The following is a 19,986-nucleotide window of genomic DNA, read 5'->3' as shown; positions in this document are numbered from 1 at the left end:
TGTTCTGTCCCATGTCTCGTACACACGATCGGATTTTCTGTGGACAAAGCGTGGGACTTTTGTCCGAAGGGCGTTGGCCATGAACTTGTATTGCATACAGACGGCAAAGAATTGTCGTCCAACAAACACGAAACTACGTGGTTTTTCAGCTCTTTAGCGCCACCCTTTGGGTAACTTCTGCTAATATTGTCTTATGGTTAGCATTGCTTCTGAGCATGCGTGTTTGTACTTGTGTACACACGATTGGAATATCTGACAAGACACATTTGTTGTGGGAAAATTTTAAAGCATGCTTTTCCACATTTGTTGTCAGAAATTCCGACAACAATTGTCAGACAACATCCTGCCATCACACAATTCCGATCAGAAAATCCGATCGTGTGTACGAGGCTTTAGGCTCCTTTCACACAAAGGGTCAGATCAGGGTCATCCCCTGTCCATTTTTGAGGCGGACCTGATCAGACTCTCCATTCACCCCTATGGACCAGAGGGTGTAAAGAAACTTGAGGCGATTAAGTTCGCATTTGTTGCGCTATATAAGTTTCTCACTCACTCACTTGTGTCAGTTTACTACACTCGCCTACCTCCAATCAGATCCAGTTTGCAAAAAAAGAACAGAAGGGGATATTTCCCCCTCCATTTTGGCAAATCAGAGGGAAGTCGGGTGTAAACGGACAGTGGGACCTGTTTATACCCACCAGTTCATAGAGTTGTGTGGGCTTGGTCTGTGTCCGCTCTGCATAAACCATTGACACATTGGCCCAGATTCTCGTAGAATGGCGTAAATTTCGGCGGGCGTAACGTATCTCATTTACGTTACGCCGCCGCAAGTTTTGCAGGCAAGTGCTTTATTCACAAAGCACTTGCGTGTAAAGTTGCGGCGGCGTAGCGTAAATCACCCGGCGCAAGCCCGCCTAATTCAAATTAGACGGGTAGGGGGCGTGTAACATTTAAATTAAATATAAATATCCCAGGGTGCATTGCTCCAAATGACGTCGCAAGGACGTCATTGGTTTCGACGTGAATGTAAATGGCATCCAGTAGTGTTGAGCAGAATATGCCATATTCGATTTCGCGATATATCTCGAATATATATTCGAATATTCGAGATATATTCGCTAAATTCGAATATTCGTGATATTTTATCGAAAGTAAATGATTGCGATTTTTCGCTATTGCGAATGCGAAAATAATTGCGATTTTTTGATAACTGCGGTAGGAGCACTCTGATTGGCTCAGAATATTCGTGATATTTTATCGAAATATCGCAACATGCGAATGCGATATTTATTGCGCAATTTCGAGAAATGCTGGAGGAGCGCTCTGATTGGCTCAGAACATTCGTGATATTTTATCGAAATATCGCAACATGCGAATGCGATATTTATTGCGCAATTTCGACAAATGCTGTAGGAGCACTCTGATTGGCTCAGAATATTCGTGATATTTTACAATACAAAATAATTGCGAATATTCGGCAAATGCGGAAGGAGCACTCTGATTGGCTCAGAATATTCTTGATATTTTACAATACAAAATAATTGCGAATATTCGGCAAATGCAGAAGGAGCACTCTGATTGGCTCAGAATATTCTTGATATTTTACAATAGAAAATAAAAAGTGTTTTGCATTGGTGGTGATTCTTTACTCTATCCATCTGTCACAGCCATTTGTCAATCAAACACCTTGAAGATTGAACACGTTCATGCTGCATGCTTTGGACTTTTTTCACTTCACATATCAGACATTTTTATGAAAGATTATTTTTCTATTATTGGGACTATATTTCTTTATATATTTGTTTTACTGTGTATTTCACAAGTTATTTGCGCTTGCTTATTTTATAATTTGCCCACATGTCTTGTCACTAGACATATTTTTTATTCTTGTAGAGCGACTCCATTTTCTGTCTTGTATTAATTTATGTTGTATAACATTTTTGAGTTGCTGCTGTATTCTCCCCTTTTTTAAGGTATGCGCAATTTTTTCCTTCTTACAAAAAATAATAATATCAAACATACAAATATTCATAACATACACATACACAAAGCCCCCCCCTTTTGCATCAGAGACAATCAGAGTTCTCCTACCACAGTTATCGAAAATTCGCAATCATTTTCGCATTCGCAATAGCGAAAAATCGCAATTTTTTTTTTTTCAATTTGGCAACATAAAAGGATCGCCTCAGCTTAGCTACTCGGCCCAGGGTCTCTAATCATACCAGCAATGCTTTTAGACGTCGATAGGATGTGATCTGTTTTAAAAATCAAATTGAAAAAATGCGAATATTCGGAATTGCGAATATTCACCGCGAAATTCGAAATATAGCGCGATTTCTCGAATATACTATATTCGAGTCGAATATTCGCAATGCGAATATTCGTGAGCAACACTAGCATCCAGCCCCATTCACGGACGACTTACGCAAACAACGTAAATTTATAAATTTCGACGCGGGAACGACGGCCATACTTAACATTGGTTGCCCCTCATATAGCAGGGGCAACTTTACGCCGGAAAAACCTAACGTAAACGTCGTAACTTCACTGCGTCGGCCGCACGTACGTTCGGGAATTCGCGTATATAGCTAATTTGCATACTCGATGGGGAAAACGACACCTAGCGGACAAAAAAAAAAATTGCATTTAAGATCCGACAGCGTAAGAGCCTTACACCTGTCGGATCTAATGGATATCTATGCGTAACTGATTCTAAGAATCAGTTGCATAGATACGACGGCCCAGATTAGGACTTACGGCGCCGTCGTAAGCCCTTTGAGAATCTGGGCCAATGTGTCATCCACCCACTCTGCTCAGATCAGCAGGGGATCAGTGGGCAGATTCCTTGCTGATTTAATCAGAGTCTCCTCTTTGTGAAAGGGTCTAAAGCCCTGTACACACATACAGAATGTCAAGGGACATTTTGCCTGTGTGTATGTCGGCCAATGGCAGAGAGTGCTGATCTGAGGGTTCTGGAGGGGTGGCTGTCCCCCTCTTAGAACACAACAGCTCAGCGGGGGAGATCACTGGGCTAACCTTGTATGGATAGTACAGTGGTTCCCAACTGGAGATGCCAGTTTTCGCGCGGGTTGCACAAAAAAAAAAAAACTGTAGTGTGTACCAGGCTTAAGGCTGGCCACAGATAATGCGATTTGAAAATCACTTGATTCTCCCATTAACACTGTCAGTTTTGTTGGGGGAATCCCTCCCACAGCACTACTGTGTTCTGCCAGCAGAGAGCCTTCCATGCTGGCAGAACACAATGATCATTGCCAGCTGCTATAGAAGTTGATCAACCAGCCTGCCCATAGATGGATTGAATCCTGGCTGGTCCTTGCTGAACCGGCTGAGACTTGATGCACCTATGGCCAGCTTTAAAGCGAACCCATGTAGGCAAAAAAAATAAAATAATATAAAGGGTAGATAGGTTTGACTCCCAAAAAATACCCCAAAAATACCCCTCTATACTTTGCATGACTGACAGGTACACTTTAAAAAGAAAAGATAATACGTTTCTTCTTTTACTTTGTCAATAACACATTTTGGCAGTGTAAAGAACAGTTAGATTACACATTGCTGAAGTCAGATCTATAAATTCTCATTGGCTGCTGCAATGTGTACATTCATTTTTTGGAAGTTGCATGGATGCCACAAGCACACGCTGTTTTTAGAACACGGGGAAAAAGTTGATCTCTGGACAACGCGTAATAATTAGAAGTGCAAACATGGCTGACATGGGAGTCTTTGGCCTTCAATACATACATCAAACCAATCTGAATGACACAATACATGAGCTATACATACAGATGTAGTAATCCTCATTTACAGTGATCAGTGGGGTTGTGTTCTTGGGCTGCGCAGAATACTGTTAATAAAGCAAAGAGTGGATGTTGGCATGGCTGGAAAAAGGTGCCGGGCCCCCGGAGATCTGTTTTGCCTTTCTCTTCCGAAACAAGAGTTGCAACGCGGTGACGGCGGGAGCAGGTTGTAGTTCAGGCGGCTGTGGGAGTGTAGCAGAGGCTAGAAAAGCAAAGCTTTCTTCTTTAGGTCATTCTTCTTCCACAGTGCAAGGCGGTCAAACAATTCAATATTCATCCCAAAGACTTGCTGAAATTCCTCCGGTGACAAGTGTCTCTGTAATAGAGAACCAAGACCACATGTAAAGTGCATCAGCAGTATACATTTCTCCAACGTTTTCAGAGATCCATCAACACAACTAAAGTCCTGGCGTGTGCACATGTGCATTTAAAGCGGAGGTTCACCCAAATAACATCTATATCAGACCAACTTCTTTATACTTCTAACATGTACAGTCCGCATTTTTTTTACGCTGTACATACCGTATAATCTATATTTCCAATCTGGCTTCCGGCTACTTCTCCCCGCGGGAGTAGGCGTTTCTATGCTGAGGAGGAATGTCCTCTGGGAGGTCGCCCAGATGATTGACGTCCTTTCAGAAAAAGTTCCCCCCGGCGGATAAGGCCCCGCCCCCCGTATTGCGTAGGCGCATCACGAGTCACGGCGTTTCCGAAAGAAGAAGCTCTATACGGCGCCTGCGCAGTCAGCTCTACACAGCTCCTAGCCGGTGCGCAGGCGCCGTATAGAGCCGACTCGCAGCTCTACATGTTCGGCTTCTTTCAGAAACGCAGTGACTTGTGACGCGCCTACGCAATACGGGGGGCGGGGCCTTATCCGCCGGGGGAACTTTTTCTGTGGTAACGTCGATACGCAGCACCGCCCTGACCAGTTTCGTCATAAATGACGTCCATTTCAGAGAGAGCGACACTACGGGAACCCCATTGCTAACTCCAGAGGAGACCCTGAGGAGCTTGGTGGTTTGGACATTCCGGTTCACCATTCTAACCCTTGCAGAGGTTAATATCTGCACAAGCGCATATGACCTTGACATCTGAGGTCCAACTTATGTGGTAAGGGTCCCCCTTATTATTTTGTGTGACACCTGAGGAAGAATTCAGTGTGGTGGTGGTGTACAGCAGTCTCACTTCCTGTTCTTGCACTCCTAACTTGCCATTCGTGTGGAATTGGACTATTCCTCTTTGGACATAGAAGATTTTGTCCTTTTACTTATGGTCACTTATTTTTTTCTTCTTTTGGACACTTTCTGTTTGTTTTAAACACGGACACTTATTAGGCCTCGTACAGACAAGCGGATCTGTCCGGTGAAAACGGTCCGCGGACCGTTTTCATCGGACATGTCCGCTGGGATCATTTGGTCTGATGGCTGTACACACCATCAGACCAATTTTCCCACGGACAGACGACGCGGTGACGTGGCGGCGACGCGCGCGAACCCGGAAGTTTAATGCTTCCACGCATGCGTCGAATCACTTCGACGTCATGCGCGGGTTCTCGGGCCAGCGGACATGTCCGCCGGACCAGTTTCAGCGGACATGTTCGGTCGTGTGTACGAGGCCTTACGGTTCTCCAAACCTGTTTGGCATATAAGTACATTTTTTTCTCAGCAATTTTTGATGTATTTGTATGTATATGTATGGTGAATTTTACCTATATTAACAGAGTAATTTGTCACTAGTGGTACATTGTATTCTGATTTACTTATAGGTATTCTCAATATTTCTATTCAAACACTTAATCAGGTTTATTTAGCGCAACTATAACATCTTTATCCATATATATATATATATATACGGTATATATATATATATATATATATATATATATATATATATATATGATAAACAATTGCTACACAAGTCATATTCAAACTAAATGGTATTTGAAATGACCTTTCCTTTTCCATCTGCAGCGCTGTAATTTTCTGTAAAATTCAATGCAACATGGCTACCTGGAGACGTTCTATACACAGGTGGTGCACAGAACGCCCCTCAGGAAATGTAATTTCCTGCTTGTGTGATTGGCTCACTGATTTTAATCAGCTATGATTAAGCACCTTCATATGGTGTGAAACGCGTCAGTGCTTTTCCTGTTTTCTGTAACAAGAGCTTTTCCTGTTTTCTGTGACATGAAATGACTGTATTTGGATTTCATCTGCTACACAAGATATAAATAAAGATGCCTTTAGACCCCTTTCGCACTGGAGCGGTTTGCAGGCACTAAAAATAGCGCCTGCAAACCGACCCTAAACATCCGCTGCTGTGTCTCCAGTGTGAAAGCCCTCTGTGTAAAACCGCCCTGCAAAATTGGCGGTAAAGTGCCGCTAAAATAGCGCCGCTTTACCGCCGACGTACCTCCCGCCCCAGTGTGAAAGGGGCGTTAACGGTGTGCAGCCATCCAGGATTTTTTCTTCCTTCCTAATTCGTTGCAGAGCCAGAACCTGTAAGTTCCTAAAAGGGCGTGTGCTTTAACGGACTGGGACTTATAGTGGCAATTCTTCCTTACAGGAGGTGTGTTGCTAGGCAGATCACCAGGTAAAAACAGAGGGGGGAAAAAAGCCTAAAAAAGGAAAACGATGGCAGCCACGACACCTAATGATTGGTACGCTACAATATATTTCATTTTTGGTTTTAATACTGCTTTAAGGGTTGGAGTCTAGGTTGCAGTTTGCTCTGACCCCCTCTGTAGTGTCCAGTGAAGAAAAGCTGACATCAGACATCCAGAAGTCTTCATAATTACTTCCAGTTACATCACACTCTCATTTTCTCTGTGAAGCAAACATTGGGGGTTGATTTACTAAAACTGGGGAGTGCAAAATTTGGTGCAGCTGTGCATGGCAGCCAATCAGCTTCTAACTTCAGCTTGTTCAGTTAACCAGTTGCTTACCGGACACTTTTAACCCCTTCCTAACCAGGGCAGTTTTCAGCTTTTGGTGCTGTCGCACTTTGAATAACAGTCGCACGGTCATTCAACATTGTACCCAAGCAAAATTTGTATCATTATTTCACACAAAGCAGGCCTCCTTTTGGTGGTATTTAATCGCCACTGGGTTTTCTATTTTTTGCTAAATAAACAATAAAGACTGAAAATTTTGAAAAACCAAACGTTTTTTATAGTTTGTGTAGCCAGCCTGCAATCAGGAGTCATTGTGCAGCCTTACTGTTGTGAAGCTGTTTCCCTCTAGTGTTGAGCTTGAGCTATCACATCCGGAATGTAATAACTAAAGCAGAGCAAAGCATACTGGGATGTGTAGTTTAGACTGCTGGGATTTCCCTTTCAGCTGAACTGCTTTAAAACGACAGCTACCAGAGACTGAGAAGAAAGAACAGGCTGCTGGGAGAGAAGATACAAGGGGTTTGTCTAGGCCTAGATCCAGGGCTGGACTGGGACAAAAATTTGGCCCTGGCCTTCATCCAGACTGGCCCACTTTGACAGGTCTCTCCCATGGCGGCCGGACAACTCCCGCACCCCCCCCCCCCCCGGCCACCCAAGCCCCCTCTTCCCCTTCACTAGCCACTAGCCATTCTACTTTATTAGAGTAGAACGGCTGGTACTGGTACTCTTATAGGCAGTACCAGTGGGGAAGCTAGACATTATTTCACCCGGGGCAAAGAATCAGTTCAGTGCTCCCCCCCATGGGACAAGATTAGGCAGAAGGGAGAAACTCCCAGGCCATGGCTGTTGAGTCAGCTGTCTGTCCTCTCCCCCATGCTCCTCTGTCGGTCCCCCTGCTCCTCTGGTCCTCCCCCTACTTCTTTGTCCCCCCAGGTGAGCGCTGCGGAGAGGGAGAGGAGGTGAGCGCTGCAGGAAGGGAGAGACAGAGGAGCGGAGGGGGGCGGCGGTCCGCTGTCACTGAAGCCAGCCCACTGAGCCATCGGCCCACCGGGAAACTCCCTGTAGTCCCAATGGCCAGTCCATCCCTGCCTAGATCGCTCTCTGGGGACCCTGGCCTGGGTATGCAAGCAGGGACTCTATGTTGAAGAGTGCTGAGGCTGAGTTGAGGCCTGCACAAGAAGAAGAAGAGTCACCACACTTGTATCTTTGAGGCATCTGTGGACAGTATTGTTTTACTGTCCAGTGGCAGCCTGGAGGCCGCTTCTGCGTCATATGGATCACATTGCAGCTAATCTGGGTGGACTGTGGCACAGTGTGGCCTAGGCCAGACACCATTCCCTGAGCCAAAACACTAAGGGAGAGTGACCAGCTTCATCCATTGCAGTATCGATGAGCGGGCACTTGTCTGTATACAGACACCATTGTCTCAATTTACCTTGCTGTTACCTGTAGTGCTACAGTACAAGTTCATCCATCTACATAGACACTGTATACAGACATCATTGTCTCCATTCACCTTGCTGTTACCTGTAGTGCTACAGTACAAGTTCATCCATCTACATAGACACTGCATACAGACACCATTGTCTCCAATCACCTTGCTGTGACCTGTAGCACTACAGGACAAGTTTATCCATATACATAGACACTGTATACAGACATCATTACTTCCATTCCCCTTGCTGTTACTTGTAGTACCACATGATACAATACCTTTAAATCAACGATTAGAGTGATCTCTCTCTCTGCACTTAACCAGCACCAGAAGTCTCTGTCCTTTGATTGTTGAAACCAGAGCAGTCAAATTGCTTTGCTCTGCTATTCAGGAATTTCTTCCAAAACCATTCTCCTAAATTCTAGCTGAAAACCTAAGGACATCATCGCTGTAATTCAGGACTACATCAACCCCCCCAAGTATAAAGAATCTTCTTTACCATGCTCACAATGCCCGAATTTGCCTAGAACCCTTGTGAGTGCAGGTTAAATTCCATAATTTAAACAGTTTTCTGAAGGTTGAGCCATTGTGTTTATTGTTTGCGCAATTTACAGAAGGGAGTGGTCTGACATAGCGAAAAGTCATTCCCCTGCCCTTCTTCTGCCTGTTCTCATAGGCCACAAATGTATGCCTAATGCCTTGTACACACGATCGGAAAAAGTCTGACAGAATTTTTTCATCGGATATTCCGACCGTGTGTAAGCCCCATCGGAAATTCTGACAGACTTATAGGTAGATTCAGTAAGAGTTAGGCCGGCTTATCAGTAGATAAGCCGACCTAACTCAGAATCTACGCCGACTTATGTTTAAGTGTATGCTCAAACAGAGATACGCTTAAACATATCTAAAATACGACGGCTTGCGGCGTCCTATCTTAGATTGCAATATTTCGGATGGCCGCTAGGTGGCGCTTCCATTGCGGTCGGCGTAGAATATGTAAATGAGTAGATACGCCGATTCACGAACGTACGCCCGGCCGACGCAGTACTTTTACGCCGTTTACGTTAGAGATAGGCCGCCTAAAGTTAGAGCTTAGCCCTACATGGAATAGTAATGTTAAGTATGGCCGCCGTTCCCGTGTCGAAATTCGAATTTTTTACATCGTTTGCGTAAGTCGTCCGTGAATCGGGATTTACGTTGTTTACGTCCACGGCGAAATCAATAGGCCCGTGCGGCGTACTTAGCCGCAATGCACACTGGGAAATGTAGGCGCCCGGCGCATGCGCAGTTCGTAAAAAACGTAAGGTCAAGCCCCATTAACATAAAACACGCCCCCCTCAAACACATTTGAATTAGGCGCCCTTACGCCTGCCGATTTAGGCTACGCCGCCGTAACTTAGCAGGTAAGTACATTGTGAATCATGTACTTGCCTGGCTAACTTACGGCAGCGTAGCTTAAATTCCTTAAGCTACACCGCCGCAAAGTTAGGCAAATGTACCTGAATCTACCTACTAGATGGCAAGTGACACGCTCAAAGCTCCCACTGATTCTGCATTATGGTGGGTTTAACTTTTTCATTTATTACTACAATGTAATAATAGAAATAATGCGCTGACAAATTGCCCGCAAAAAATCGCTTACCCCCCGCATGCCATCCCCAACCTCCCCCCAACCGGGCCTTGGCAAAAAAAAATTCCACGCAGCTGGTCCCCGGTGCCAAAAAGGTTGGGGACCACTGGTCTAAGGTACATAATATTTCCCAAAACCAGACACAGGTAACATAATTTTAGCTTCCACTGAAGATGACGCTGGGGCCCCCCTTCTATGAACACAACAGGAACACTCCTCTCCATTGTGTTTACTGTATAATAATAATGCGTGGGTGGACTCTAACACTATTTGCTGGCAGTATGGAAAACTCAGTCAACATGTAAAATATATTAATATGCTGGGAATGCTGCTGCGGTGAGATCATACTTGCTAAAGTAACCACATCGTATGGTCTGTATTTCCTCTAAAACAAAAACTCTGGCAGATCTCCCCTCCATCCTGTGAAGATAGGAACATTTAGGTCAACACTTAACAGTAGGAAGTAAGGAAGAACTCTACTCTAAACAATAACCTTTCTATACTTCGTAATGGCAAAGCTTTTCTCTAGCAGATCTTTAAACACAATCTATTAACAGTTCTGTCTCTGTTTCTGAAGGCTGGAAGGGCTGCTAGTACACATAAACTGACATTCTAATCCACAATAATCTGCGCTCATGTCTGCATTGCTATAATGAGGAATTACAGGCAGATATTTAACCACTTAAGGACCGGACCAATATGCTGCTAAATGACCCAAGGGGTTTTTACAATTCGGCACTGCGTCGCTTTAACAGACAATTGCACGGTCGTGCGACATGGCTCCCAAACAAAATTGGCGTCCTTTTTCCCCCACAAATAGAGCTTTCTTTTGGTGGTATTTGAACACCTCTGCGGTTTTTATTTTTTGCGCTATAAACAAAAATAGAGCGACAATTTTGAAAAAAATGCAATATTTTTTACTTTTTGCTATAATAAATATCCCCCAAAAACATATAATTTTTTTTCCTCAGTTTAGGTCGATACGTATTCTTCTACCTATTTTTGGTAAAAAAAATCGCAATAAGCGTTTATCGATTGGTTTGCGCACAATTTATAGCGTTTACAAAATAGGGGATAGTTTTATTATTTTTTTTTTTTACTACTAATGGCGGCGATCAGTGATTTTTTTCGTGACTGCGACATTATGGCGGACACATCGGCCAATTTTGACACATTTTTGGGACCATTGTCATTTTCACAGCAAAAAATGCATTTAAACTGCATTGTTTATTGTGAAAATGACAGTTGCAGTTTGGGAGTTAACCACAGGGGGCGCTGTAGGAGTTAGGGTTCACCTAGTGTGTGTTTACAACTGTAGGGGGGTGTGGCTGTAGGACTGACGTCATCGATCGAGTCTCCCTATAAAAGGGATCACTCGATCGATACGCCGCCACAGTGAAGCATGGGGAAGCCGTGTTTACATACGGCTCTCCCCGTTCTTCAGCTCCGGGGAGCGATCGCGACGGAGCGGCTATAAACGAATAGCCGCGCCGTCATCCCGGATCGCTCCCCGCGGGAATCTGACCGCCGCATGTAGGGGGGGGTCCCGATCGGACCCCCGACCCACGTCTAGGCAGGGACGTACAGGTACGCCAACGTGCCTGTACGTGCCATTCTGCCGACGTATATCTACATGCGGCGGTCGGGAAGTGGTTAAAAAAAAAAATCTGTACAGTTTTTTTTTTTTTTTTAAGTTTGTTAACCACTTCAACTCTGGAATATTTTACCTGCCTTCATGACCTAGGCATTTTTTTGTTATTCAGCACTGCGCTACTTAAACCACTTCCATTCCGTGCCTTTTCTTGAACTTGAGCCAGGAACTCAGTTTTGAATGGAATGGCTCTTTAAAGGTATTCCTGGTTTGAATAGACAACTGCACAGCTGTGGTAATATTTTTGCCTCTGAAGGTTCCCGGTTCTGCCTGTTATAACATTCATTATGAAAGAGTCTCACTCTGCCTGCAGGATTTTACTTGTGACTAATGATAGTCTACTTAACCACTTCAGCCCCGGACCATATTGCTGGTCAATGACCGGCTACTTTTTGCGATTCGGCACTGCGTCACTTTAACTGATAATTGCGCAGTCCTGCGATGTGGCTCCCAAACAAAATTGGCGTCCTTTTTTCCCCACAAATAGAGCTTTCTTTTGGTGGTATTTGATCACCTCTGCGGTTTTTATTTTTTGCGCTGTTCCCTAGGTGTGTTCTAACTGAAGGGGGGGTGGGACTGACTTGGGGAAATGACAGATCGCGAACACTCATTTCTCCCCCTGGTTCTCGCTCTGTAACAAGCGATCGCGGGTGCCTGGGGGCGATCGCGCCCGCCGGGCACGCGTGGCGGGACCAGGGGCGAGCGCACGCGCCCCTATTGGCTGCATAGCGAGATGACGTATAGCTATGTGATCTCGCACAGCCGAGCCGACCTGCTGTCGTATAACTGCGGCGGCTGGTCGGCAAGTAGTTAAGCAACGTGCAAAGTCAGGAACTCTGGAGAGGATACCTCACTGCTGGTGTTCCTGAGAGGTAGATGTAGCCATTGGACAACCCAGATTTCCAGTATCCAGTCAACACAGAAGTGAGTGTTTTGGGCAGACTGACCCTTTAAGACCGTCATATTGATACAGGTGTTTTGCATTGTAAAAAATCTTCTCCCGGACCTAACATTACCTCACATACACTCATGCCTCCATGGCTGCTGGATTTATTTTTCAGTCCCCTCTCTCACCCCATGGACTCTGGGATGTCTTTGAAGTGTATGATCTCTTCAGAATAGCAAAAGCCAAATCCACACCTGGCCCAAGCCAAGCTGATCAGAATTAATGCTACATAAACAGCACTGTGACTAAAGGATCTTCAGAAGCTTCATGTCTTAGAGAGGCTGCCAAGGGGTCACTTATCAGTCCAAAACAAATGCAGCTTCCTCCACCAGCAGCCTCATATAAAGAGCCCCTCCAACAAACAGCTAAAGACATCATGTAGGGACTGTTTTTCCTATCTACATAACACACATATTCTTCTAATTAACCTATCCCCATCACTGTCCCACTAGTCTAACGAATGCAACAAACCCATATATATTTGGACACAGGCACAATTTTAGTTTTTTCATGTATTTACCAAAACATAATCAAGCCATAGTTCTATAATGGATATAGGCTGAAAGTGCACACTCTCAGGTTTAATTTGAGGGTATGCACATCCAATTCGGAGGAAGGGTTTAGGAATTACAGCTCTTAAGATTAGCCCCCCCCCCTTTTTTCAAGAAACCAAAAGTAATTGGACATTTGAATCAAAAGCTGTTTCATGGCCAGGTGTGGGCTACTCCTTCATTTCTTCATCAATTAAGCAGGTAAAAGGTCTGCAGTTGATTCTAAGGCTGGCCATACATTATACAATTTTCTTCTACAACTTTTCTTTAGATTTACCAAAACCATATAATATAAGGTCTCACCTAAACACTAGACATGTGCACACTGAAATATTTTGTTTCGTAATTTTGTTTTCGTCCGAAACATAAATGTATTTAGTTACTCCTGAAATTCGTTTTAAAAACGGTCGTTTTTTTCTGGAGCAGTGATTTTAATGATAAAGTGAAAAAAAAATTGAAATATTGTACCTGCTGGGTGTTACTATAAGAAAAAAGTAATTTAAAACTGCTTGCGGCTTTAATGTAATGTCTGCAATATGGATGAAAATCATTGAGAAAAATAGCATGGGTTTCCCCGCCCCCCTCCCCCCAGGTCATTACCAGCCCCTTTGGCCCTATATACTGTTAACAGCAGTATACAGGTGGTGCAAACAAGACAGGGACTGTAGGTTTGTTGTTAAGTATAATCTGTTTGTAATTTTGAACTGGTACTTTTTTAAAGTGTAGCTCCAGCCAAAAAATCTATTTTTTAAGCTTTTTGTAAAACATAGAGAGGGGTTATCACCCCTGTAACATTTGTTTTGCTGTCTGTGCGCATCTGTTCAGAAGATTGCACCTCACTTCCTGCCCCAATGACAAATGATTTTTCGAAAATTTGGGGTTTTTGGTGCCCCTCGGCCTCCTGACTGTGTTTTAAAGGTTTAACTTCACATCTATGTGATGCATCAGAGTATGTGCCTTGCTGCAGAACAGCCTATTAATTTTAGAATGAACTGCCTGCCACCCCTCAATAGCACCAAAGTGCATGGGCCTTTTTTTTATTTTATTTTTTAATGCCGCTGCATCAAAATGCATGGTGCTTTTGTTAGCATGCATTTTTTTTTTGTGATTTTTTTTTTATTTACACACATTAAATGGTGCTATTGAGGGGTGGCAGGCAGTTAATTCTCAAATTAATAGGCTGTCCTGCAGCAAGGCACATACTCTGTGCGTGTAAATAAAAAAAAATGCATGCTAACAAAAGCACCATGCATTTTTTTGAGAATCGTGAGAGAATCGTGATCTTCATTCTAAGCAAAAGAATTGTGATTCTCATTTTTCCCAGAATCGTGCAGTTTTACTGTCTTTAGGAATTAATATGAGAAACACCAGCAAATCTATTGACGTAGCTTTAGGTGCACACAGTACAGAGGAGACAGACAGTACACCACGTGAAAATACTGCAGATAGCACAATCACCTGCCTGCCTGTCAGTAAATTAGGAATTGCAGATCTAGCTAAACTCAATACAGTGTATAAATATATATACAACACCTGGGATGCATATATATCCTCTACACACTGTAACTCTAACTGACTAGCCTGCCTACCTGCTCTATCTAACTCCAAAAAATGACACACTCTCTCTCTCTCTCTCTCTCTGTAAACCACCAACACACTACACAAGGCCGACTTCCAAGGCAGCATTATATAGTGTGGGGCGTGTACTAAACCCCCTGAGCCATAATTGGCCAAAGCCACACTGGCTTTTGCCAATTATGGCTCTCCGTTTTTTGCACGCTGTCATTGGCCAAGCATGCGGGTCATAGTGCATGCTTGGCCAATCATCAGCCAGCAATGCACTGCGGTGCCGCAGTGAATTATGGGCCGTGACACGCCACTCGAATTTTGCGCGAACGGCCCAAAACATTCGTAATTCGATGAACGATCGAACATACAATGTTCGAGTCGGACATGAGTTTGACTCGAATACGAAAGCTCATCCCTAGTCTTTGGTAATGTCCATGGGTTCCAGACTTCAGGTAGTCATTGCCAGTAAAGGTTACCCTACAAAATATTAAACATTAACATTTTATTTATAATTATATTCATTTGTCTAATTACATTTAAGCCCCTGAAAATGGGGGAACTGCGTATAAAATTGGTTGCAGTTCCTAATATGTGTACTTGATATTTATGTTCAACCCCTTAAATTAAAGCTGAACCTTTTTCACTTCAAATTAATTTGGATTGTTTTGTTTAATTTTATTCTGGTGGCATACAGAGCCAAAAGAATGTCCAAATATATATGGACTTAACTATAAGTGCCACTGTCCCATCCCTTGACTCCTCTTTGGACTAAGAGTGAACAATACTTTAACATGAACAGGGGTGCACCTACCAGCTCACCAAAAACCACTGGGCTAAAAACATTAATTTTATTGAACCCAATTAAAATGTCAAAAATAGTGCCACATAGCAAAATTGATAAAACTTTTCAAAAAATACATAAAAATAGTGCCATATAGTCTACTATAAAATGCTAAATTGAGGGAGAAACCGTGTAGCCCAAGGATACCACTAATAGTGGCATCCCACCTTTGGCTGATATAACTGGTCTTAAAATATCCACATCTGAAGGAGCAGTGAGACTGTGGACAATAGAGGACAAACCTGTCCCCCTTAGGCTGTATAAGGGCTTTGTCTCTATACTACAAGGCACTGTGGATGCTAAAAGGCTTAATCTCCTGTTCCCCTGAAAATAAGACCTAGTGTTATTTTCCAGGAGGGTTGCGATATAAGCCCTACCCCAAAAATAAGCCCTTGTTTAAAATGCTTGTAAAATCCTATAATCCACTATTTTACAGTATAATATAATGTACAATGTGTGTTTTACAGGAGTGCAGAGCAGCACTATAACAAAGGTATTTGGCACAATTATTTTACAGAAACACACACATTGTACATTATATACTGTAATAGAGTGGATTATAGGATTTTACAAGCATTTTACCTCAGTTCATACTGGGGATTCCAGTCAGGCAGGGAGAGAGAAGACAGCACATTAAATGGTAAGACCTACACCGAAAATAAGCCCTATTGTGTCTTTTGTAGCCAAAATTAATATAAGACCCGGTCTTATTTTTGGGGAAACACAGTAGCTCCCTAAAGCCATACTGCCAGCCTTTGCCCATTCATGCACTATTTGCTTACATAATGTAGACCAGATTCAAAGCCAACTTAGCTTGACAAACAGTATCTCACCCAAATAACCATGTTTAAGAAAGTAAAAACTTATCAAGAGATAAAATAATTTAAAGTACTCATACCCAAGAAGGTCCTTTGTGGGTATGGGTAGTTAAATTATTTTTCCCATTCTTCTGGGGTATGGGTACTTGAATTTATTTTACATATAACACACATAAAACATAAGACAATTCACTTTGAAATCAAGCAGAACCCTATTTGTAAAGCACTTTACATTTACTGAGACCATCACCGTATAACTTCTTATTCTACATTTGTTAGATATTTCAGGCATTAAGATGGATTAGCAGTTAAATGCAGACAGTGCCTTAAAAAATAATTCATACTAATTTTCCACATTATGTCATATTACAACCGTAAATGTATTTTTTTTGTGATTTTATGTGATAGACCAACACAAAGTGGCACATTATTGTGAAGTGGAAGGAAATTGATAAATGTTTTTTACAAATAAATATCTGAAATGTGTGGTGTGCATTTGTATTCAGCTCCCTTTACTCTGATACCCCTAACTAAAAATATAGTGGAACCAATTGCCTTCAGAAGTTACCTCATAAATACCTGTGTCTAATTTAAATTCAGTATAAATACAGCTGTTCTGTGAAGCCCTCAGAGGTTTGTTAGAGAAGCTTAGTGAACAAACAGCATTATGAAGGCCAAGGAACACATCAGACAGGTCAGGGATAAAGTCGTGGAGAAGTTTAAAGCAGGGTTAGGTTATAAAACAATATCCCAAGCTTTGAACATCTCACGGAGCAGTATTCAATCCATCATCTGAAAATGGAAAGAGTATGACACAATTGCAAACCTACCAAGACATGGCCGTCCACCTAAACTGACAGGCAGGGCAAGGAGAGCATTCATCAGAGAAGCCAGCAAGAGGCCCATGGTAACTCTGGAGGAGCTGCAGAGATCCACAGCTCAGGTGTGAGAATATGTCCACAGGACAACTATTAGTTGTGTGCTCCACAAATCTGGTCTTTATGGAAGAGTGGCAAGAAGAAAGCCATTAGTGAAAGAAAGCCATAAGAAGTCCCGTTTGCAGTTTGCGAGAAGCCATGTGGGGGACACAGCAAACATGTGGAAGAAGGTACTCTGGTCAGATGAGAACAAAATTGTACATTTTGGCCTAAAAGCAAAACGCTATTTGTGAATGAATGAATGAAAAACTTATATAGCGCGGCACATTCAAACTGAATCGCCTCTGGGCGCTTGTTGTTCGTGTCTCATGACATCAAAAGAGCAGAGTTTTGATCTGTCTTCTGAAAGTCAGGTGGTTTTCCTCCAACCGAATGCTGGTTGGTAAAGCGTTCCATAGTCTAGGACCCTGAAAAGCAAACCTTCTTTCTCCTTTGGACTTGTATTTGGTTTTTGGAACCTTGACCAGATTTTGGTCGCTGGATCGCAGAACGCGATTAGAATTGTGAGGTTCTATCTTGTCGCAAAGATATTGCGGAGCCTTCCCATGGATGCACTTATGTGTCAGGCAGAGTGCTTTAAATGCAATTCTGTCTTTTACTGGCAACCAGTGAAGGGTTCTCAGCGAAGGTGAGATTGATTCCCATGTTTTTTTCCCAGTCACAAGTCTGGCGGCCGTATTCTGAACGACTTGCAGACGAGCGATTTGGTACTTTGGGAGCTCAAGGTAAAGGGCATTTGCATAGTCCAGTCTGGAATTCACGATTGTTCCCACCACGACTGCTACGTCTTCTTTGAGGATAAATGGAATAAGTCTGCGTAGTAGGCGCAACAAATGGTGCGATCCGCTGACTACTGACCCTATTTGTGCGTCCATTGTCATGAAGGTGTCAAAAATGACTCCTAGACTTTTGACTTTGGAGCTAGGGGCGATGATTTGGCCCAGAATGGGCGGCGGTGTCCAGGTAGTTGCCAGTTGACTCTTTCGGCTGGCGTGAAACATAAGAAGTTCTGTTTTGGAACTGTTGAGTTTAAGATAACTCTTAGTCATCCAGTTTTCTATCGAAGAGAGACATTTCTCTAAACTGAGATGATGATACTTTTTGTTGCAGATGCGAAAATACAGTTGCTTATCGTCTGCATAAGAGTGATAAAGTAGTTCTTGGCTACTGATAATATCAAAGAGAGGGCGAAGATAGATGTTGAACAGCACCGGTGACAGGGGGGATCCTTGGGGGACTCCACATGGCACCGTGCGTTTTTCCGATGTGAAAGATCCCAGTTTCACTGTTTGTGATCGGTTTTCAAGAAAAGAGGAAAACCATGGTAAATCACCTTCTGCGACTCTGGCTACCTCGGCCAGTCGCATCAGTAACATTTTGTGGTCTACTGTGTCAAAGGCTGCGCTTAGGTCCAGCAGAACCAGGAGACAGGATTCTCCCTCGTCTGCGGCCTCGAGGGCATCGTCCCATATTTTGAGTAAGGCCGTTTCTGTCCCGTGTCCGGGACGGAAACCTGATTGAAATGGATCGAGTAGATTGTGGGTATCCAGATGCTGTTGCAGCTGTTGTACCACTATTTTCTCCATTATCTTGGAGAGCACATTTAGGCCTGTTATGGGGCGGCGGTGAGTTGGGTCCTTGGGATCCAAGTTAGGTTTTTTCAAGATGGGCTGGATTGTGCCCTCTTTCAGCAGGGATGGCACTATGCCTTCCTTAAACGATTGGTTTATAAGCTGTGTGATGGGAGGCGCCAGGATGTCGGCACATTCCTTCAGCAGTTTGGTGGGGATGATATCATTGGGTGCTGTGCTGTTTCGCAAGGCACCAATGATATTTTTTGTGGTATCGATGGAGATCGGTTCCAGAGAGAACTTTGTTGATTGTAGAAAGTTTCTGTTGGTGTTTTGCGGTTGATTGAAGGGGGGGGTTGAGGGGGGTGTTGTTTTGCAGAATACTTTCCCGGATTCTTTCGATGTTGTTGATGAAGAAATCCGATAGTTCATTACAGAACTCTTGGGTGTCTGAATTGGGGACTTCAAGACATCCCGGATTCATGGTCTGGGTGACCATCTTGAAGAGTTCTCGGGGGTGGTTCATGGCGCTGTTAATCGCCATAGAAAAATTATGTTTCTTGGCTTTGAAGATTTCTTTATGATATCGTGTTGTTGTTGCCTTGTAGATGATGAGGTGATCTTCTGAAGGGCTTCTTTTCCAGGCGGCTTCCGCCCTTCTGCGCTCTTGCTTCAGTACGGACAGCTGGTTGTTGAACCAGCCGGACTTTTTTTTCCGGATGCGGACTTTGCGTTTCGGTGCTACTAAGTCGGCTGACTGTAGCAGAGCTGCATTTATGGCATCCAGTGTATCTGAGGCTGCTAACTGAGGATGAATAGTTTTGATTCGGTTTCCTAAGGTAGATTTTAAGAGTTCCGAATGGAGCTTCTTCTGAGATCTAGCCCAGTGTATTGTCACCGGCTTGGGTTCTTTTATAACTGGTGGAATTTTGGAAATTATGAAACTAATTGCATGGTGGTCTGTCCATGGCAAAGGTTCATTTCCCAAAATGTTTATTTTCAGATTTTGTCTGAAAATTAGGTCGAGTGTGTGACCTGAAGCATGCGTGGGTCCGCATATAAGTTGCTGTAGTCCTAATCCTTCCAGGTGATCAATGCAGGCATCCGCAATGGTATCCTGTGAGGAGTTGGCCCAAAAGATGTTTGCTGTTAAAGGTATAAGTGGATATGAACTCCGTTAATGATGGTAGAAGCTGCGATTTTGGCCCAGGTGGCCTATAGCAGAGGAGACTGTGAACAGTCTCCTGGGGGTTAGTTTGAAGTTGAAGCGTAAGGGTTTCCATAAATGGAAGAGGATTTTGAAGGACCGGCTTAGTGATTGCAAT

The 19,986-nt window shown here is 43.4% G+C and overlaps 1 protein-coding gene across 7 annotated transcripts in view; it reads right to left on the bottom strand.

Annotated features, from left to right (window-relative positions):
• Positions 1 to 3,508: 3,508 nt before the first annotated feature.
• The window catches only part of ABLIM2 (actin binding LIM protein family member 2), a 278,087-nt gene continuing 261,609 nt past the window's right edge, over positions 3,509 to 19,986 (bottom strand). For all 7 annotated transcript variants that reach the window (XM_040335371.1, XM_040335372.1, XM_040335370.1 and 4 more), the window contains one exon: positions 3,509 to 4,134. In XM_040335371.1, the coding sequence (XP_040191305.1) occupies positions 4,021 to 4,134 (114 nt within the window). In that variant the 3' untranslated portion in view covers positions 3,509 to 4,020. The remainder of the gene's footprint in view (positions 4,135 to 19,986) is intronic.

The sequence above is a fragment of the Rana temporaria genome, chromosome 1, assembly GCF_905171775.1.
Source record: "Rana temporaria chromosome 1, aRanTem1.1, whole genome shotgun sequence".
Lineage (NCBI taxonomy): Eukaryota > Metazoa > Chordata > Amphibia > Anura > Ranidae > Rana > Rana temporaria.
Note: the sequence above shows the minus strand (reverse complement) of the source record. Positions and strands in the feature narration are given on the sequence as shown.